Source organism: Monodelphis domestica, chromosome 3 (assembly GCF_027887165.1).
Source record: "Monodelphis domestica isolate mMonDom1 chromosome 3, mMonDom1.pri, whole genome shotgun sequence".
NCBI lineage: Eukaryota > Metazoa > Chordata > Mammalia > Didelphimorphia > Didelphidae > Monodelphis > Monodelphis domestica.
In genome coordinates this window covers 58,767,024-58,790,351 of record NC_077229.1, presented here as the reverse complement: position 1 = coordinate 58,790,351, position 23,328 = coordinate 58,767,024, and the positions used below count along the sequence as shown (strand labels likewise).

The 23,328-nt window shown below is 40.5% G+C and overlaps 1 protein-coding gene across 1 annotated transcript in view; it reads left to right on the top strand.

Moving 5' to 3' along the window:
* The window catches only part of GALNT9 (polypeptide N-acetylgalactosaminyltransferase 9), a 581,478-nt gene that overhangs the window by 543,658 nt on the left and 14,492 nt on the right, over positions 1-23,328 (top strand). The window contains exons 7-9 of the mRNA XM_056821944.1: positions 5,386-5,571; positions 10,965-11,102; positions 13,670-13,765. Of these exons, the coding sequence (XP_056677922.1) occupies positions 5,386-5,571; positions 10,965-11,102; positions 13,670-13,765 (420 nt within the window). The remainder of the gene's footprint in view (positions 1-5,385; positions 5,572-10,964; positions 11,103-13,669; positions 13,766-23,328) is intronic.

Genomic DNA, 23,328 nt, shown 5'->3' with positions numbered 1-23,328 from the left:
GGCTCTTTACCATTCTGATCACTTTTTGGATTTCAAAATTGTTTCATCCATGTTTGATTTTTCATGGGGTTTTCTTGGCAGAGATACTGGAGTGGTTTACCATTTCCTTCTCCAGCTCATTTTACAGAGGAGGAAACTGAGGCCAGCAGCATTAAGCGGCTTGCCCATGGTCACATGGTCAGTAAGTTTCTGAGGCTAGATTTAAACTCAAGAAGATGAGTCTTACTGACTCCAGACCCATTGCTTTATTTCACAGAGCCACCCAGCTGCCCACCTTCTTTGAACAATCTCCAATTAATCAATGCCCTTCCTAAAATGTGGTGCTTAGAATCCCATGCAAGATTCTAACTATTTGAAACAATTAGGTGATTCAATAAATTGAGAGACAGACCTAGAGACAGGAGGTCCTGGGTTCAAATAAGACCTCAGGCACTTCCTAGCTGTGTGACTTTGGGCAAGTCACTTAACCCTCATTGCCTAGCCCTCACTTCTCTTCTGCCTTGGAGCCAATACACAGTATTGATTCTAAGATGGAAGCTAAGGGTTTAAAAAAAGGCTCTAGTTATAAGTTTGACCAGAGCAGCGTGTCCTTATCTCCCTAACCGTAGAAACTGGAAACTTCATCTATCGTAATGTAGCCTACGATCTCATTGGTTTTCTTGGTTGTCACATCCTACAGTTGACTTAGACTGAACCAGAAGTTCATAAACCCTCCCTCAGTCATTTTCCCAAATAACAGCTGCCTGCATTTGTGAAATCTTCTTTACTTCACCATGCTAACTCCTACTGGCCCTTCAGTAGAACATAAGCTTCTAGAGGGCAGGGACCCTTTATTTTTTATATTTGCATCTCTAGCATCAACTTAACCCTATTTGCCTCAGTTTCCTCATCTGTAAAATGCCAGAATTGGATTTGATGGCCTCTTAAGATCCCCTCAGCTCTCAATATACAATTCAATGACCGGTCAAATTGTGAAAATCAAATGAGGTAATATAATTAAAGTGCTTTGGGAACTTTAAAGATCTATATTATTATTTGCAGCAGCAATAATAATAGAGATAATCGAATATAACGGAAAATATAAATTATAGAATATAACAGAAATTGCTATAGATAATAATGTCTTAATTATTCATTAAATAACAATAATAATAGCTAGCACACACATATATACATATATATATATATATATTTTTTTTTTAAGGTTTATAAAGCCCTTTACATAAGTTATCTGACTGGATGTATAACTCGTCTCCCTTTATCTTGCTCTCTCCAAAGAGCCTTAGGGATGACTAGGCCAGCTGCCCAATATTCCTGCCTTCAAGGGTTAAGGACCCAAAAAAGCATGCTGAAGATGTGGCAGAATTCTCTGATGGTGCCCAAGGACCTTGAAGAGTCTAACTCAATGACCAAAGGTCCTCTAGTCAGTCACATAATTCCCAGTACCATAGACATTTCCTAAAATTGAGGAAGGCCACCCCTTTGTCCTATTCTGCTCTTAGTTGGGTGCCTGGGTCCTCCCCTAGTTGCATCAGGGAGAAATTTATTACCAATGTTTGCCGGGAATTTATGGAGGGGTTAAACTGTTTCCCTTAAAGCTGTGGTTTTAGAGCCTTTTAAATTCTCCGTTTTGCATAAGCATCAATCTCCCAGGGAGCTTAGAAGGAAATAACTCTGCCACTCAGATAATGTATTGGTCCCTGGTATCAAAATATATAAAAAATTACAAGGTCATTAACTATCACGCAGAGAAGAGAAATGTGTTGTGGGCTGCAGGGAGAATTCCAGTCTGGTTGAACTGGTTCGGAAACAGCGATACTCTGTTCTGCATTCATTGTCCTTTTGCATCATTTTTTTTATTCTGTAGGGATAGAGGCAAGAGGAGAATGATGTACTAGAGATAGCAGTGGGCCCAGAGTCAGGTCAGACATGAGTTCCAATCCTGCCCCCTGTCCTGACCTACTTATTAATTCTGTGACCCTGGACAAATTGATCTAAACGTCAGGTCACTCACCTATAAAATTGGGAGGATAAGACCTGGAGTGCCAAGTTAATAGGATTGTTGTGAAATAGCTATACTTTAAAGTCCTATATAAATGTCACCTATTACTGCCAGAGTTCTTGGGTTTACAGGACTGCTAGCTAGGAGGATGGGCACACATACACACACACAAACATACATATTACCTTTGAACATACAGTCGAGATTCATTGACTACATGAGGATGGCGTGTCTGAATCAAAGAGTGAATGTGGCTACCTATGTTTTCTTTAACGCCGGTCAGATTTACACACTATTAGTAAATATCTATTACAGAGGGATTCCTGCTCAAAAATGGTTTCAACTAGAGCAGTGGTTCTCCACCTTTCTAATGCCGTGACCCCCCAATACAGTTCCTCATGTTGCAGTGACCCTAAACCAAAAAATGATTTTGGTGGCAACTTCCAAACTGTAATTTTGCTACAGTTATGATTCAGAATGTAAATACCTGATATGCATTATGTGTTCTCATTGCTACAAATTGAGAGGTTGAGAACCGCTACACTAGAGGATCTTAGAGAGCTAGCTTTGCCTAATCAATCAATACATTTCTTAAGTGCCTGTAATGAGACAGGTACAGTACTAAAGCCAGGGAATACAGAGAAAGGCAAAAAGAAATTCCTTTCTTCAACAAGCTCATACACTAATGAGGGAGACAACATGTAATAGAGATAATATATAAGTAATTAGTACTTAATTAGTAAGTAATAAAGGCTATTGATGAGATTTAAACCCAGATTCCTCCAGACACCAAGTCCAACATTCTGTTCACTACACTGTCTTCCCCTAAAACCATGTTGCCAAACCTGTGGCACAAATGCCAGAGGGGGCTGCTCCCCTCCCCTTCTCCATGCATGTCTGAGGACATTTTTCACATCACCTGTCCCTCTGCCCAGCAGCCCAATGGGAGCACTTTCTCTCTACCCTGTCTGGGGTGAGGCAGGGGGCGTACATACAATGTGAGAATTGTAATTTGGGCACTCAGTCTCTAAAAGGTTTGCCATCACTGTCCTAAGACTTAATCTTATAATAAATATATAATAGTTTATATTATATTATATCATATCATATCATAGTATATCATATTATATTATATCATATCATATCACATCATATTATATCATATCATATATCATAGTATATCATATTATATCATATCATATCATATTATATCATAGTATATCATATTATATCATAGTATATCATATTATATTATATTATATTATATTATATTATATTATATCATATCATATCATATCATATCATATCATATCATATCATATCATATCATATCATATTATATTATATTATATTATATTATATTATATTATATTATAATTTTGGATATAATACATTATCATATATTATAATATATTATATTGCTTTAAATATAATATATTACTAATATAATTTTGTATATTATTATATGTGATATATGTAATAAAATAATATAAATAAATAAATAAAATAGGACTTAACATTTAGTTAAAAGTATCAAGACATATACATGGGTGATTATAATATGAAGTCAAAGGCAAAAGAGAGATACCCACAAAAAGCAGGGAGATATGAGAAACAAAGAAAGAAGAGCTTGCTTCTGGCTTAGAAAATCAAGGAAGGTTTCCTGGAGGCAGAAGTCATGGAATCAGGCTTCAAAGAGTGTGCAGAGTTTCTATAGGCAAAGATGAGGATCAAAGAATTTGAGGGCGATGGAACCATGAGTGTCAAAGCCCTAAAGACAGGAAAAGACAACATGAATTCACGGAATTGTGAGTCATCTAGTTTGTCTGGAATATTGAATTATAAAATGATTGTATGTAGGTGGCAAGAGGAGGCTGTTAGCACAAGCTGCATCTCTTGGGGTGAGGCAGCATCAGGTTGTGAAGTGGCCACAGACTCATAGAATTAGGACCCAGAAGGGGCTTCAAGATCACCTAGCCCAATACCCTCTTTCTTCAAGTGATGGAACTCAAGTCCAGAGAAATATAACTTGTCCATTCAAAGGGATAATTAGTAGTAGAACCAACATCCAGGTGTTCTGGTTCCAAATCATTGCCCCATTTTGCCACTTTAATATCAGACTAGGGAGTCTGAGCTTGATTTAGGATTCAGTGGGAAGTTACGGAAAGTTTTTGAGCATGGAGGTTACTCATCAACAGTAAGCATTCAGCATCCTAAGACATTAGACATAGATGCCCTAGAGGGATTGTGGGATCTCCTTCTTAGGGATAAGAGATGGCATTCTCACTTCTCCCTGGGAAGAGAGCAGTTTATACCCTATGTTACTCCTGACTACAGCTTCCTCAGGGATTTTCTATCCTGCCTAAATCAAAGAAGGTTTGGGAATCAAAAGAGCAAGATTCACACTTTGGGTTGACAGAACATGCTGAGAGGCAAAGTGTTGTCATGTAAAGGAGGCTGGACTTGCAGTCCGAGGACCTGGGTTCAAATTCTGTCTCTACTACTTGCCACCTGTGTGACCTTGGGCACCCCTGGTTGGCCTCAATTTCCTCTAAATTTTGTATATACTTTACATATATTTATCTCTGTTCATAAGGGTGGCTAGGTGGTGCAGTGATCGAGCACTGGGCTTGGAATCAGGAAGACTCATCTTCATGAGTTCAAATCCAGCCTCAGACACTTACTAGCTGTGTGACTCTAGGCAAGTCAAAACCCTTAACTGTAAAATGAGCTGGGAAAGAAATGACAAACCACTCCAGTGTCTTTGCCAAGAAAACTCCAAATTGGGTCACAAAGAGTCAGACACCACTGAAATGATTGAACAACGTCTGTTTTCATCTTGTCTCCCCCAATGGACTGTAAGCTCCTTGAGGGAAGGGATCCTCTTGATTTTATCTTTGTATTTCCAGTACCTAGCACAGGATCCAACATGGAGGAGGTATTAAATAAATGTTTATCATTTAATTGAATTGGGTTATTAAACTCCAAATTAGTTGTGACATGACATGCCTATAAAAATCAGCTAGCTTCAGGCAGGTAGGTGGCTCAATGGATCCAAATACAAGCCTGGAAATAGAAGGACCTGGGTTCAAATCTGACCTAGTTCTATGACCCTTAACCCTCAATGCCTAACCCTTATTACTCTTCTGCCTTGGAACCAAGATGCAGTATCAATTCTAAGACAGAAGGTAAGGGTTTAAGGAAAGAATCAATTAGCTTCCCTCATATTGAACAAGCCTGTTTGTAACCCTGGTGGTAACTGTAGATGATGGTGAATCGTGGTCACTATGTAGCAAACAAAACATTTCCTCTCTCCCTTCTCTTACGCACAATAGGGTTTTCTGGCCATGTTCACAGCTCAGGTCTCCATCCTCTCTTCCCAGGTGTGGCAGTGTGGAGGCAGCATGGAGGTGCTGCCCTGTTCCCGGGTGGCCCATATCGAGCGCACAAAGAAACCCTACAATAACGACATTGATTACTATGCAAAGCGGAATGCCCTGAGAGCCGCCGAAGTATGGATGGATGATTTCAAGTCTCACGTGTACATGGCCTGGAATATTCCCATGACGGTGAGCACCCGCTGGACAGGCAGACGCTGGAGAGGGACGAGGGAGGGCGAGCAAACCAAACGTCCCAGTCCTTCCTTCTCAAGCTGAGCTGAAGGAAGGGTCCCGTCACCTCCAGGAATTCACTCAACCATCTACCTCTCCCCTCCCCATTTATCTGAATAAAATCAGAGTCCTGATAAGACAACAGCTGGGAAACTAAAGCAGATGTTCACCTATCTCCAATTCTGGAGAGCCCCTTAAGGCTGCCAACCCAGAACTAAAAGCAATTAATGGAAGTGGCAAAAAGACAAACCTAGGAATGATGGGGGGGGGGGGGGGGGAAGGTTTAGCTGTAACTAGCAACTTTAGTATCCAAGGCAAACAATGTAAAGCACACCTTCAAATCAACTCTGTAATTCAATACCCAATAATACAAAAAAGCACCTGAGACAACTGAGAGGGAGGAAGGAGGGAGTTATCATGGGAATTCAGAGGTGAGCATTATTAACAGAGGTAGGGGTGGGTCATTTTTTATTTTAGCTCATTATCCTTGCCAACTATGATAACCAATCAATCAACAAGCATTTATTAAGTGTTTACTATGTAAGGACTTTGACACCTGGGAAGTCCAACCACCTCATTTAATATAGGAGGAAATTGAAGCCTAGACAGTGGAAGCAACTTGTCCAAAGTTCTAGAATCTTCCTGATGGTCTCATGCCACTTCCTTGCAAAATGTCATCACTTTCCTTTCATCACACAGCTAAGAAGTAGCGACTGGAGGTCCTGGGTTCAAATCTGTCCTCAGACACCTCCTAGCTGTATGATCCTGGGCAAGTCACTTTCTCCCCATTGCCTAGCCCTTACCTCTTTTCTCTTTTGGAACCAGTACTTAAGATCAATTCTGAGACAGATGATAAGAGTTTTAGGGGAGTGGGAGGAAGTGATTGCTATGTGCTAGGCACTGTGCTAAGTGCTAGAGATATTAAGAACATTTCTAAATTCAGTTTCTGAATTTATATATATAAATATATATAATAAAATTTTTGATCTCCATAAATTTTGGCATCCAAAAGAAAGTCTCATTTACTCTACCCTAGGTATGACTCTGATTAGAGCTATTGCAGGCTGAAATAGGCTTCCTAAAGGAGTAGTAGGAACCCCTGCTGCCTCTCCAGCTAGCAGGTTTCAATCAGAGATTAAATGACCACTTCTCTGGGATGTCGTAGAGGGAATTCCCACACAAGCTAAATTATATGAACCCTGAAGTTCCTTACAATGCTAAGAATCTTCTTGCATGTGTGCATATGTGTGTGAGGGAGAAAGACAGAGACAGAGACAGAGACAGAGACAGAGACAGAGACAGAGACAGAGAAATGGAAAGGAGACAGAGAGCCCAAAACCCAGAGAGAAATAGAGAGGAAGATATAGAAACAGAAAGATAAGAAGAGCTAGACAGAGACACAGAGGATGACACAGTCAGAAAGAGACAGAGAGACACAGCTATAGAAAGAAGGCACAAGACAGATAGAAAGGAAGGTAGAAGATAAAGAGATATAAAGAGAGGAAGAGATAAATTAGGAAGAGAGAGAGTGAGAAAAAGGGACACAGAGAGAGCAAAAGAGACAGAGACAGAAGAGAGGAAGAGAGACAGTTACAAAGGGAGAATGAATTTGAATTAGGACTGATCACCCCTAACATCAGGGGGCAACTCAAGATGCAATTATATTTTTTGAAAATAGCATATTTTCTTCTTTCACCTTGTAAGTGACTATACTTTGCATGTCAGGGCAGTATGTAATGGAGTTGGTGGACTCTAGATTTAAATAGTGGCTCTGCTACTGAACCCCAATGTGACTTTCTCTGGGCCTCTCTTCAGGCATCTGAAAAAATGTGACCTCCTAGGTCCCTTCCAGATCTAAAATATATGACTCCCATCTATGAATCTGGACTATGAATCTAAGAATGAGGCAGAATTTGCTTGAGGTCTTCACACTGTTCTCAGCAAAACATGGATCATAAGGAATGGTGAGACAGAGGGAGTGAAGGAAATAAATGTAGACACACTCTAGGATAAAAGCCCTGACTTAGTAATTTGCTTGATGTCAAATAACCTAGCAGGGAAATTCAGAAGAGGAGTAGGAAACATGATTTCCTTTTGTCTGTGTGTTTTTAATAACCCGGAGTTTTCAGACCAAAAAGATAAAGGAAGGCAGTCGAAAAATGCCTTCACCCATGAGCAAAGATGGAGAGAGAGCCCAGCAGAGCCCATAAAACCTTGTTTTCCATAAAATGAACTGATTCAGACAATGTACAACATGACAGCGTCCCCATTAATACTCTAGCAGGAATTTATGATGCTCTGGTTGGTTGGACAGTGCATAAAGAATTAAGATTCCTGACCTACCAAGTTCTGTATATCCAAGTGCTGCTTGGCTACCCATTCCCATATCAATCAGATGAAGTCCTCTTGCTTATGCCCAGGGCTAGGCAACAACTAGAGTTGCCATCACCAGGAGATCAGTAGTTTGGGAACTTCCCCTTGTACTAGCAGAAACTCAAACCTACTTCTCATGTTCAGAACTCCCACAAGCCAATACCTCCAGAACAGATGTATGCCCACATGCTGAAATGCCTCTTCAAAGATGGCGCTGTTGAGTTGGGAACAATAGTAGCTAAAATCCCGGGGGTGGGGGAGAATTTTATTTTGTTCTTCAAGGCCTCAAATAAACATACAAAATTCCTGAAATTTTAACCAGGGAGGCCTCTCTCAGGATTTGGCTGGCTTCATCTAAGGCCATCTCAACTTTCTATGACTTAGCTAGTTCTAGTGAATTTTTTGCACCCCAGGGAGGTTGCAACTTGCCAAGGGTTGTATAGCTAATAATTATCAAAGGAAGAATTTGAACCCAGGTCTTCCAAACTCCAAGCCCAGCACTCCTTCTGTGAACAGTTTGCCCTTTGTCCTCAACAAAGAATACCTTCCTTCTTTTAAGAATGAATTCATGCTTCCACCATCTACATCAAACTTCCCTGATCCCTCAAAAGCTACTGCCTTCCCTTCTGACTATCTTGCATTTAGATGACTTGTATTGATTTTGTATGTATTATCCATATATACACACATATGTATATATATATGTATGTGTGTGTATACACACATATACTGGTCCTGAAAGCTGATCATTAAATGTTCAGTATCAGTATTTATATCTAAAAATAGGTAAATGCTACAAATCAGAACTTGATTAAACTTTGTTGATTGTCTAGACTTGAAGAAGTTACAAAAAAGACATCTACAACCAAAGAATGAGCAGGAGTATAAATTAAAATTTAAATATACCATTATTTATTTTCCTTGTGATCTTAAGTGTAAGCAATATGTGTATTTTTTCATAAGATGACAAGCATGTACACATGTATTCTCTGATAATATATGTACAACTTATATTACCTGCTTTCTTAGTGGAGGGGTAGGTTTTGGAGGGAAGGAGAGAATATGGGTTGAAAAAGATTAGGAAATGAATCTTAAGAAATTGTATTGACGTAATTTGGGGAAAATAAAATTTATATATTAAAAAAAGAAGTTCCAGAGAAATTGCTGAGAATATATATATATATATATATATATATATATATATTTTTTTTTTTTTTAAACCCTTACCTTCCGTCTTGGAGTCAATACTGTGTATTGGCTCCAAGGCAGAAGAGTGGTAAGGGCTAGGCAATGGGGGTCAAGTGACTTGCCCAGGGTCACACAGCTGGGAAGTGTCTGAGGCCAGATTTGAACCGAGGACCTCCCGTCTCTAGGGCTAGCTCTCAATCCACTGAGCTACCCAGCTGCCCCCGCTAAGAATATATATTAAACTTAAAAGGGTATTATTGTGCATCCTTTTTTTTTTCAGAGAGCTTGTTGTTAAACACTTACCAGCATACCTCTGCAAACAAATACACATATATACATGCACATGCATGTGCCTATGTATATATGTTTTTGTGTATATGTACCCACACATACACAAAGATTTGAGAGGCGTGGCATAGTGGATAGAGAACTGACCCCAGAGCCAGAAGGACTTGTCTTTTCATCCTGGGAAAGCCCGAGAGGGCTTGTGCCCTGATATTGGAACCTTCAAGAATATCTATTTTTGTATAAATATTGTTATGACTTCTCCAATAGAATGTAATAGAATTGTAAGAATTTAATTAATATTTCTACCCAGATATATATTTTATAAAGTTTATTAGAAAGGGTAGACAATCATTGTTTTAAATCTCATCATTCTTCTAAGTAACCTGATCACAAGTTGCGTAGCCTATCAGTTCCTTCCTCTTTCCCCCTTGCCTGCCTGCTCCTTCTGCATTCATTCAAAAGCAAAAAGCCTAGAAAAGACCTGCCCCCTTCCTTTTATTGACCTGCAACATGTACACAGATGCAAAACCTGGCATAACTGGGTTATGTTAGGAATGTTGACGGACAGATCAAGCTACTCAGGAGGGCAAGGGAATGAACTTCCTTGGCACAGAATGTAAGATCCCTGAGGCAGGCACTATGTTTTTATCTTCATATCTCCACTGCTTAGCACAGTGCCTGGAACATAATGGGTGTTTAATAAATGCTCATGAATTGATTGCGGCATGGGTTGCTTCCATATTCCATACTGCAATAATGTCTTCAAGTAGGACCTTACTCACCAGATTTGAGCCCATGTTTAAGAGTGCCTGATCCCAACTTTGGAGGAATATTTGCTACCACTGGGGATTTTACAAAGAATGTACTATCAGCTCTAAAGGCAGTTTCCAAAGAGAAGTTTCCAGGAATGTCCCAGTCTCTTGCAACCTTATTGAAATAAATAGGGAGTTCCCCCAGGGGAACTTAGAAGGGGACAAATAGCATTTGTGTGACTATAAATTTTGTTCAGCCTTCAATCCATCTACCTCATCATCATGCCTCACACCCAGAAGACCGAGTTCTATCCAAAAAAAGTAGTAGAGGTCCTAGTCAGAGAGAATGATCATGAGTACCAAATGGAATAAATGAAAAAGATCTGCTAAGAATTCAAATTATATGACTATCGTAAAGACCCAAATAATGCTGGGAATGGGAGCATCCTTCCAGTTCTGTCACTCCTTTTGGATGATGCAAGATTAGCTGGTTACTGTTGATTTTTGTTGTTTAACTCCTTAGTCCCCATTCCATTCTGTACAATGTCGAGACAGCGAGAGGAGTGGCTGACAGATCAATAAATGAAAGGACAAGCAAGGCAGTTTTAATTTGGAGAGTCCCCATAACCCATCTATATAGATGAAAAGGTGGACAAGGCAATGTCTCAGGTCTATGACCTATGTAAAGAGAATCATGTGACCTGTGAGGTCAGCACACAGGACACCCGTGTCTCAATTCCCATTTCACAGAACCCAGGAGTGGACTTTGGGGATGTATCTGAGCGCCTCGCTTTACGTCAGAGGCTCCAGTGTCGCAGTTTCAAGTGGTACCTGGAGAACGTGTACCCTGAGATGAGGATCTATAACAATACCATCACCTATGGAGAGGTAAGGTGCCTTATTGAAATATGGCTTCCCTTAGTTGATATGTATTCTGCTTTGGGCAAAGCTGGCCTCCTTGTCCTGTCCTCCTTAGCATCTCCCATCCTCACAGAGTAGCGTGAAAAAAAAGTGCCTTTGAGACCTGGAAGTATGACCAGAGTATTAATTTATATTGTCTTTCCTGCCACTGTCACCCCAAACAAACCCACCATTTAATCCAAAAAAAGTAAAAGTCAGCTCTTATACTCCCACAGTGAAAATAAACATCCTTCAGCAGGGAGTTTTTTGTCTTTTTTCTCTTTGTGTATGTGTGACACCTAACTAGTTGTATGACCTTGAGCAAATCATTTAACTGCTGCTTGGCTCAGTTTCCCTATCTGTAAAAAGAAGACAAAGTAAGACAATAATAGCATTTACCTCCCAAGGTTGTGAGAATGAAATGGGAGAACCTGTGAAGTGCTTTGTGAACCTTAAAGCCCAATATAAATGCTAGGTATTGTTATTAATATTCATTTAGTTTTGTGTCATGGATTATTTTGGCATCTGGTGAAACATGTAGACTTCTCTAAATCATGTTTTAAATAATTGAATGAAATGCTAAATTTCAATTAAAGATAAGTGAAAATAAAAATGAATATTTTTCTCATCCAAATTCACAGATGCCCAAATTTTCATGGACCCCAAATCAAGAACCTACTAGGGAATATGATGTTCATGAAGGAGGTGTGGATTTGGTGGTCTAGGAAGCTCACACTATGGAGATTCTCTCTCCAATGCAGATTGCAAGTTAGCAATGACCCTAGGACATTGCCAGAGGTGCCTAAGGGTTAAGTGACTTACCCAGGATGACACAGCTATTAAGTGTGTCAAAGGCAAGATTTGAACCTAAGCCTTCCTTGCTACACGTCCAGTGATCTCTGATTCTCTCTGACACAGTGCATGAAATCATAACATTTTACTTGCTGCTTTTTCTTTATATTCTCAGCACCATGAGAGGAATAACCAAGGAGATTTTCTGTTAAAGAGCAATATCTTAGAATAGACAAAATTTAGGAACTGGTTTTCTGTGCAAGATCAAGTAAGATCTGTCATGTAGGGGGGCAGCTGGGTTGAAATCCAGGTCCAGAGACAGAGGAGGTCTTGGGTTCAAATATGACTTCCTTTCTTTGTGACCCTGGGAAAGTCATTGCCTAGCCTTTACCTTTCTTCTGCCTTAGAATCAGTATTGATTCTAAGGTGGAAGATAAGGATTTAAAAAACAAATATGCCATCTGAGGAATCTAGCTAAATCTGTGGAAGATTTGGAAGTCGCATGGTATATCCAATAGAATGTGGACTTGGAGTGAAGAACATATAGGTTCAAATCCTGCCTCCAACATTTGTTAGTTATATGATCTTTGGCAAGTCACAGCTTCTCTGGGCCTCCATTACTCATCTCTGAAATAGAGGTATTGGACTCAGTGGTCTCCATGGCCTTTTTCAGCTCAGTCTGTGATTCTGTGATTTCATGATTTATTCCTATTCTGAGTCTCTTTCATTAGTCTCAGCCTTTACCTCCTCCTTGAGGTGATGAACCCTGTCAATTTATCATTCACACAAGGAAACAGGGCAGACTTCCATAATGTCTTGTCAGTGGAAACCTCATTGTTATAAGAGAATATGATGTGAGGGACTCTGGATGCTTGGTGGACCTTTCCCGGGGTCCTAGACCAAAAATGCCTCACTCTCTCCAGAAAGACATTTCTCTAGAGTCAGTGGACTCATCTTCTACTCATCTGTTCTGCCAGCCCACTCTCAGTATTTTCTCTTTCCTTGGGACACTCTGGGCCCAATGACCCAAGGTTGCTTCTTCCAAGAGCTCATGAGAGATTTGGGAAATGAGGGACCCAGTGAAGGGTATGAGTTAACTTGGACTAACAGGTATGGGCTGAGAGGGAATACACCCCAACAAGGCAAGGCCCCAAACCCAAACTTGGGAGAGGCCATCAAATCATCACTACCATTGCTAATAGTATATATGGCTTGCATTCATATAATACTTTAGGGTTTGCATTGCATTTTATAAATAGTATCTCATCTTATCCTCACAGAACCCTGGGAGGTTGGTACTATTAATATTTCCATTTTACAGATGAGGAAACTGAGGCAGGAAGCAAATAAGTAACATGTCCAGGCTCATGCAGCCAGTAGTTTCTGAACACAAGGCTTCCTGACTCCAGGTCCAGGAGTTGTACAGTACCAGTCCCTGCTATTGTAAAGAGTGTAATAGTGTACTCTTCTATGACTCCACTTACCATGTCTGTGAATGCCCAAACCAAAACTTCCATCCCTGGCCACCATTCCCCTGTATGTATTGTTGCCCCCTTCCCAGAATAAACTCTTAGAGGATAGGTTGGGTCTCTAGCACCTAGGACAGTGCTCAGAATGTTCTAGGTATATTTTTAATTCATTCAATGAATTCATCATTCATTCGTTCAAGAATCATTCATTCACTGGAATCTTGAACTCCTAGCCTCATGCATGAGACAGATACTGGCTAATAATGCGGTTTTTCCTTTGGTTCCTGGGCATAGGTGAGAAACAGCAAGGCCAGTGGCTACTGCTTGGACCAGGGAGCAGAGGATGATGATAGAGCAATCCTATATCCTTGCCACGGGATGTCCTCACAGGTAAGCAGGGGACCATAGAACGGAAACTGAGGAAATGAAACGAAATGGGCACAATCTGAAGGTTGGTTTCGGGGAGAATCCCGGATTTGGTTTGATCAGTAAAAGTTCAAGAAATGAGCACATGCTGTGACATGGAGAAAAGACTAGAGTTGGGCAATATGAGCATTTCTCATGGCGTACAACACACCGGAGACACAACAAGGACTTTGTTCTAATGTCCTATATTATATATAATATGTATTATATGTACTATATGTAATAGAATATGTATAGATGCAGTGTTTAATGCCAGAAAATCTCCCTCTCTGTGGCAGGCAGGTCTTAGGGCAAGTCACTTGTGTTACAGTGAAGACTCCAATCCTCCACTGGACAATCACACATTTAGTCTTTTAAGAAGTAAAATTTGGAGCAACTGGGTAGCTCAGTGGATTGAAAGCCAGACCCAGAGATGGGTGGTCCTCGGTTCAAATCTGGACTCAGATAATCCCTTGCTATGTGACCCTGGGCAAGTCACTTAACCCCCATTGCCTAGACTTTACCACTCTTCTACCTTGGAACCAATTACAGTATTGATTCTAAGGTGGAAGGTAAGGGTTTAAAAAAAGAAATAAAAGTGGATTTGCATTGCCATGATGGGGATGAGGAAGGTAAGTCCTATAATTTTCAAACCTTTCTTGGGGCACAGAGGTGCTTGGCTGTATTCTACATAGACCAAGTCTCATTGTTTGTGATTATTCAGTCATTTTAATTATGTCTGACTCTCTATAACCCCATTTAGAGTTTTCTTGGCAAAGATGCTGGAGTGGTTTGCCATTTCCTTTTCCAGCTCAGGTGTCAGAGGAAGAAACTGGGGCAAACAGAGTTAAATTACTTGCCCAGGGTCACACAGCTAGAAAGGTTCTAAGGCCAGATTTGAACTTGGGAAGTTGGGGCTAAATCCAGGAATGACACTGGATCTGTGGTACTGACTAAGAGCTTATATACCTCCTCCTATTCCAAGCATCTTATACTAAGGAAGAGGATGCTTGGAAAACTAAGAGGTTGAGGGACTTGCCCAAAGTCACACAGCTGGAATGTGTCTGAGATGGGTCTTGAGCCATCTTCCTGGCTTCATGTTCAACTTTTTATCCACTATGCCATGCTTACTCTTTTCTTCAAATATGAAATAGAAGTTATGATGATGGTGGTGAGGGTGATGATGATGGTGACAACAATGACCATGATGTTGATGGTAGCCCAGAGTCATTGTGAAGATCAAAAGAGATCATGTTTATGAAGCATTTTAGAAAAACTATATAAATGTGACCTATTATTACATTCTGCAAGTGAAATACAATGGGGATGGTAAGTCTAAAGGTAAAGAAGAGTAGCATGATAACTGCCTTCAGCTCTTTGAAGGGTCATCCTGGTCTTCTTTGCCCCAGAAGCCAAAATTAGAGGCAATTGAGAAGAATTTGCCCTTTCAGAGTTGAGCTCAATATGAGGAAAAAAAGTTCCTAACACTTAGGGGAAGGGGTATGAACTACCACAAGAGACTGTGGGCTCCCCTTGTATAGTTTATTTTTTTTTTAATCCTCTCCTTCCTAGGCATCAATTCTAAGTGTCCATTGTAAGATGGAAGAAGAGTGGCAAGAGCTAGGAAATCAGAGTTAAGTGATTTTCCCAGAATCACAGAGCTAGGAAGTGACTGAGGTCAGATTTGAATCCAGACCCACCTCTCTCCAAGCCTATCACTCTATCCACTGCTTTTCTTTTTTAAACTTCTGTTTTAGTATTGATTCTAAGACAGAAATACATTTTCAAATAAAAGATGACTGATACCTCCTCAGAGGTGCGTTTCAAGGATTGTAGGATCATCATTCTAGTGCTGGAAGGGACTTCAGAGGCCACCTAATCCAACTCTTTTGTTTTACAGAGAAGGAAACAGAGGCATCTTGAGATAAAGTGACTTGCGTAGGGTTATAGAGGTGATGAAGTTGGGATCTGAACCCTGGTACTCTGATTACAAATCCATCCTGGAATATTGTTCCAGATTCCAAATCCCTTTCCATTATACCTTTCCATTGCCTTTTATTCTTGTTCAGGTATGAATTGATCCAGATAATTTCTTAGTTCTGGGATTTTGTGATTCTGGGAAACCTTAAATCAGCCACTGCATGTGAAGATAAAAATGAATACAGAAACAAAATACAGGATCATAACTCTAAAATCAGAAGGGATTTCAGCGGTCATGGAGTCCAACCCTCTCATTTTTACAGATGAGACAACTTAGGCCCAGCAAAGTGAAGTGTTTACTTAAGACCATACAGGTAGTTAGTCACAGAGCTCAGACTCAAATCCAGGACAACAAAATCCTAACTCTTTCCACTCTATGCTGTTTCTCTTATATTTATGGTTTTACTAATTAGGGGACCCTTGGGTCTGCTGGAGCATCCAAGAGATCTCTTGATGCTCCCACCATGACTTTTCCAATGGGAACAAAATATGGTCCCTTTGAGAGAAGGGACAAGCTGAAATGGAGACCCCTGCCCAGGCAGGTGACCCTCACAAAGCTCTCTTCCCTAGAAAGACATCAAAGACACCTATGGACAAGCTCTTCTAGGGATGAGGTTATTATCAATCTTAGCCCCCTCCCCTAAATACATACACAGCTGGAAACCAGAGTTTCCCACATCAGTCTGGGGGTTCAAAACTGAAAAGTAATGCACACTGCTGTTCTGTCTATCATTTCTCTTTAATAGGGTGCTTCTGGATCCCTGTGGCTTTATTGCCTCAGGTTTTCTTCTTGTTAATTGTCCAATTTCTTTGGGAGACAAAAAGAGACTTCGTTGCTCCCAGTTGATAAGCAGAATTCAATTCTATTTCCAAGTGGATGGATTTTAAAAAAGAATTTCCTTCCCAACTCATGTTTTCAATAATGGCCCTTATTTTTTTGATGAAACTTGGATGTTATTTAAATTAAGTCTAAGTCTTCAATGTTACTTCCCCTCCCATGTGTCCTTTTGGACTCTTTTGATATATTATCTAAATCCAGGCTACATTAATGAACAAACACCCATTCACACAGAAAAAAATTCTGACCTTATCCCAGACAAGGCAATTAATGACAGTCCAGCCCAGCAGATTGGCTTCAAATCACCATTTGTACCTCTGCAGAGCAACATGAGGAGGTCTGCAGAGCATAAATGGGGCTCCCTGTGGTTGACTGCCATGCACTGATGGGTCAACCCTTATTACAACAAAGTAGAAAAGCACCTGACTTCCCTTCCCTCCCTCTACCTTTAGTGGTCTCATTAAGAGATACTTGACTGACACTTTCCCAGTGAATTTTAGCTGAATAGCCTTTGATTGTGGTAACAAAATGGAATTGCTAAATTAGATGCAAATGAGCTGCCCTTGAAGAAATCCAATTTACAGAGCCTGTCAAAACTTGTGAGGATGATTCTACAGCAGGAACCATTTTTCTACAGATCAGAAGGTTACAGGTTCAAGTTCTGTTAGAATGAACCTCTGTAATCTCCAGGCTTCAGGTTCTTCCAGGCAACAATGTAAGATAATGAAGTAAGTGGGGTAGACTGAAGTCAATTCTTTCCACAAATACTTCCCCATCCAGTGGCTAAAAGTATAAACCAAACACCACCAAGCACATTCAACTAAAACCTGTCTTTCCAAAGTTGCCAGTGGTCTAATTGCCATATATGGTGTCCTTTCCCCATTTCTCATCCTTCTTAAATCTTCTTCAGCCTTGGAGGTCAGTCATTCAACGAGACCTTTTAGGCTCCTACTATATCCAGGCACTGGATCAGGTGTAAACATGGAAAGGCAAAAATATGTTTTCATTCTTTTTTTAACACCATCGCCATCTGTTATATAATCAATACTGGTACCAAGACAGAAAAACAGTGATGGCTAGGCAGTTGTGTTAAGTGACTTGCCCAGAGTCAAACAACTAAGAAGTTTCTAAAGCCAGATTTGAACCCAAGATCTCCTGACTCCAGGCCTGGCTCTCTATCCACTGAGTTACCTAGCTATCTCAGAAAGTCGACATTCTAATGGGAAAGAAAACTATAACAAACTACCATTGACTTTTTTCCTGAAAACTCTCTCTTCTCTGTTATTGTGCCACTGATCTCTCCAACCCATCTTACCAATCCTTCGTAGTGTCCTTTGGTGGATCTTCTTCCAAGTTTCACCTACTTTATAACTTTGGATATTCAGGAGTCTATCATGGGTCTTTTTTTCTTTTCCTCTATACCAACAATTCTTAACCTGTGACACTACAGTTTTCTAAAAACATCTTATGATACCTGTATTATTCATTTATTATCATGTATATTTTATTTCATGCATTTAAAAACTTGAATCTAAGTAGGGATCCATAGGCTTCACCAGATTTCCAAAGGGCCCATGACACCAAAATGGTTATCCCCTGCTCTATGCTATCTAGTATGGATTCTAAAACAGAAAGGATTAAAAAAATATTTAAACCATGGTTTTACATTTCCTTGAATCTCTGGTACCTTACATGGTGCCTACATATAGGAGGAGCCTAATAAAGTCTTGTTGAATGGCTAAGTCTCAGGCTGGAATGGTTTAAGAAGGATGAGAAATGGGAAAAGGCCACCCAATCTGCCAATTAAATGATTGGCAACTTTGAAGAGAAGCTTTAATTGAATGTGGTAGCCTCATCAGCTACCATAGACTTAATTATCATCTCTATACAGATAATTTTCAGATTCAATATACAATTTTCAGCTGTTCAGCTTAAAACTATACCAAGACTTTGGGAGCATCCTATATCCAGCCCTAATCTCTTTCCTGAGTGCCACAACATCAGCTGCCTTTTGGATGTCTTTTCCTATATATCTGGTAGTCATCTCTTTTTCAACACAAAATAAAACTCAGCATTTCCTGTCTTGAACTTCCCTTTTACTGCTTAGAACACTACCAGCTTCCCAGTTATTTAAGCTTGTAACTTCAGAGTCATCTTCAAATCCTTTCTCAAACTCACTCAACTCTCCAATCTGTTCAAAATCTTGTTATTTTCTACTTGCATGTTTCTCATATGTGTCCTCTTCTTTGCATTCAAATAGCCATCACCTCTCACCTAAACTATTACAACAACCTTCTAACTAGTCTCCCTGCCTTAAGTTTCTCCCCACTCCAATCCATTCTCCACTCAGCTACTGATAAACAAGAGGGCTACTACCTCCAAGATTAAATATAAAATCTTCAATCTGAGATTTAAAACCTTTCACAACCTGACTCCTTCCCAAATTTCCAGTCTCTTTACACCTCACTCCCCTGTCCATCTTGTGTTCAGTTGTTCCAGTTGTGTTCTACTCTTCATGATCATCTTTGGGGATTTTCTTGGGAAAAAAATTACCTTCTCCAGCTCCTTTTACAGATGAGGAAACTGAGGCAAACAGGGTTAAGAAACTTGCCCAGGGTCACATAACTAGGAAGTGTCTGAGGCTAAATCTGAATTCATGAAAATGAGCCTTCCTGATCCAAGTCCAGTGATCTGTCCATGGTCCCACATAACTTACCCTATATTCTTGCAATACTGTCCTTCTTTCTATTCTGAGCACATGACACTGTCTCCCAGACTCTGTGCATTTTCCCTGACTGTCACTCAGGATGTTCTCCCTCCTCATTTCTGCCTTCTAGCTTCTCTGCACTTCTTCAAGACAGCTCAGATTCCCACTTTCCACAGGCTTGTCTTAGTTCACACACACACACATCCATTGCCCTTACTATCCTGCCCCCCTTTCCTCCTCTCCAGTATCATCCTTCTGAGCTCACCTTACATTTACAAAAAGATATCTCCTTTATTATAAGTTTCTTGAGACCAGAGGCAGTGTTTTGACCATTCCTTATATCCCTGGCACTTAGGACGGTGCCTAGCACATAGTAGGCACTAAATGTTTGTCAGCTGGTGACTAAGGAATATAGCTTTATGGTTTAGTTTGACCCTGTCCAAGTTCCTCCAGTTCTAAATCAGTTCTCACTAGGAGAGAATGGAAATGAGTAAGTGGTGCTCTCACATTCACCAGCCTTCGGTAGGAATTGGTTAGTTTTTATACATTCTCTCCAATGCCTTGTCAGTCTTTAACAACAAAAATGGGGCTTTATGAAAGGAAGCTTTTAGAGAAGCGTGGGGCTTTGTTTGGGGTTTAGGGACGGGATAGAGTTGGAAATAAAAGAAATAACTTCATGAGGAAGGTCATCCTTGAAGCACCCTGCAGTAGCTAATAGACATGGACTCTTCATTCTTGAACCATTCACTCATTTCATCCTTCATGGTCTCTCCTCTGGAAGCAAAAAACTCAGAGGTTCAGGCATGCCATGCTGACTCCCTGAGAAGAGATAGCATGCTCTCCATCCTCTCTGAGCATAGCTCCAAGTGTAAAATAACCTTCCCTCTGCTGCCCTGCTGTGAATGCCCCGATATGGGGAATTATTGCATCCTATACCCTTCTCTGAACCACCATGATTCCTTTGGGCAAAGTGCCCTGAGGGTTCAGCTATTTCAGTCCCATCCAGACTCACTGGCCTCTTCTGCATTCTCTAATGCTTCACTATTTTTCCCTAAAGAGGAATATGCTCAATACCTGAGACTGATCTCCACCTGAGGTAGAGTGGCTGATGGGAGAACTAATCCCCCAGTTCCTTTCACTGCACATTCTCTTGGCTTTTCCTCATTGGCATTCTGCAGTGACCTGAATGGGGCTTAGACTATTGGGGAAGGGCTGCTTTCTTATGAGTTGGGCATTTTTTTGCAAATAAATAAGGCTTGGAGTCACTCACTTGCCTCCAAGTTAATTAATGATTACACAGCTGGGAAACTTGTATCTTCTCCACTAGCAGTTACACAATTAATACAGGGTGAGGGCCACAGCTGTACCAGTCCTAATTCCAAGCATTGGGAGGGGGAAGCCCCATTCGAGATTAGCATTTTTAAAAAAGGAAATGAAAACATCTGTCATCGATCTGAGATCAACCTTACTTGAAACAGCTGGATTTCACCTTGTGACATTTCCTGAGCTTTAGTTTCTAATCACTTTTCTGCCTTGGGGGAAGAAAGAGTAAGGAAGAGGGAATCAGGTAAGTCTCGAGCTGTAGATAAGAACTGGACTGAGAGTCAGGAAGACCTGGGTTTTTATCCTGCTTCAGACACACTTATAAGCCCTATGACCCTGATCAATTTAAGTTTATCTCATTGGGTTCTCACTTTTGTCATCAGTAAAATGAAGAGGTAGAAGTAATGGTTTCAAAGTTCCTTTCCATCTTCAAAACTATATTATAATCATCTCTAACCAAAAAACAAAGCAAGTATGTTATAGTGCATTGTTTTCTATCTGGAGTCTGAAAGACCAGTGTTTGAATCCTGTTTCAGACACACAAACTGTGTGATCTCTGCACAAGTCACATAACCCATTGGTTTCTCCATCTGTAAAATGGGGGCATTGGATTCCAAGACCACTGAGGTGCCTCCCAGCCTATGATTCAAGTCTAGTCAAAAATCCTGCCAGGTGGAGACCACGAGCCTCTTTGTGTGACAAATTCACACAGCTCTGATTCCTGTTAATCCTGCTCCTGATTTGCCCCTTCTCTTTTCTAATCCCTATCCAACCTTCAAAGTCTGGCTAAAAAAAGTCAATGTGAGCTTAAACTCCATTAGGAGGTGTGATGTCCCGGATGTGGGACCAAATGATTCTACTGTCCTCTAATATGGTCAGACCCCATCTGGAGTCTCTGTTCAGTGCTGGGTCCACATTTTAGGAAGACAGCAGAGATAAGGTAAAGAATGACAAAAATTATGAAGGATCACAAGGCCATGCCATTTGAGAATCAAATATGCTGGGACAACTTGACCCAGGGAAAAGAAAACTCTCGGATGTCATAATAAGTGGCTCAAGTGTTGGAAGGGAAGGGAAGAAACAGAAATAGGCTTTTTCTGTTTGACCCTGAGGGGAGAAAGGATGGCAATGGGCTTAAGGGCCAAAGACAGATTTAAGCTTGATATCAAGGGAAAAGGACCTGTGAACTATGGGTTTATAAAATGATGAAATTCCCAACAGATACCAAGTACTGTCCTAGACATGTAACCAAATAATCAGCCCCTCCTTGTTCAAGCACATCTTCTTTAGTTGGGGGGTTCCTGGTATACCCTGTTTAGGTGCATGGTTAGCCTGGAGAATAAAACTAACCTCTTTGGGAATCTGGGAGAATGAGAGGTGATAGTTCTCTTATAGTATTCCAAGGGCTGGCATGTGGAAAAGGAAAGAAATTTGTTCAGTCCCCCCCCCCCGCCACAAAAGGCACATTTAGAGAAAGGAAGGAACCAAGTATTTATTAAATACCTACTACATATCAGGCACTATACAAATCGCTTTACTAATATTATCTCATTTAATCTTTATAACAACCCTATGAGGTAGGTGATGTTATTAGCCTCATTTCACAAATAACAAAAGTGAAGCAAACACGGGTTATGTGTTTTCTTGACTCCAGGTTTAATGGTCTATCCAGTGAGCAACCTAGTTACCTATAGGGAAGCTGGGTAGCTCAGTGGATATATTACTGGGCCTTGAGTCAGGAAGTCATGAGTTCAAATCCAGACTCAGATATTTACTAGGTATATAACCATGAGCAAGTCACTCAACTCTATGTGCCTCAATTTCCTTATCTGTAAAATGAACTTGAGAAGGAAATGGCAAAACCTCTCCAGGATCAAGAAAACCCAAATGGGGTCACAAAAAAACAAGCATTACCACAATGACTGAACAATGATTTTTTAAAGCTACCTCTAACAATAGGAAGGTGGGAGGAGCATTAAAAAGAGAAAAATTTAGACATGACATCAAGAAAGTCTTCTTAACAAGTAGAGCTATCCAAAAGTGGAATGGGATGCCTTGGAAGGGACTGAGTCCCCCTCCCTACAAAGCTCAAAATAGAAGGTGTATAATCATTAGTAGAAGAGACTCTCAGGGGTATGGATACACATACCAATCATTGCAAAGAATATTGGACCTCAACACACACTAACAAGTGGGAAAAAGAGAAACTTGGAACATTTTTTCTCCTTTTCTTCACATTTTGGTAAGCCCTTATTTAAGGCAAAGGCACTGAGGAGAAAATTTCCTTTCAAACCCTCCTGGAGGGCAGAGGGGTAACAGGACCAGTGTTTGATGCCAGTCTGTCAAACTCCATCTTCATAGCTGATGCCTTTGGCAATTCTATAAACAGGTGGACAGTCTCACACTTTGTCTCTCTTGATTGAAAATTAGTCTGGGCAGATCCATGAGAGCTAGCTAGGAAGTGGAGATTAAAAGCTCCTTTCACTTATCAGGATGTCAGCAGCCAGGCAACTCGTAGTGATAGGAAGGGACTTACTCTCTGAAAAGAGGCATGGCTGCTTACGTAAGTAGCATATTGCTCATTCCTTCCAAATGGGGAGGGGCACCAGATGTTGAGAAGATTAGGTGCAGGAGGTTCTCAGAACCACAGACCAATTCCCCCAAGAGCAAAGCTGGAAACAAGTGTGAGGAACCCTAGGG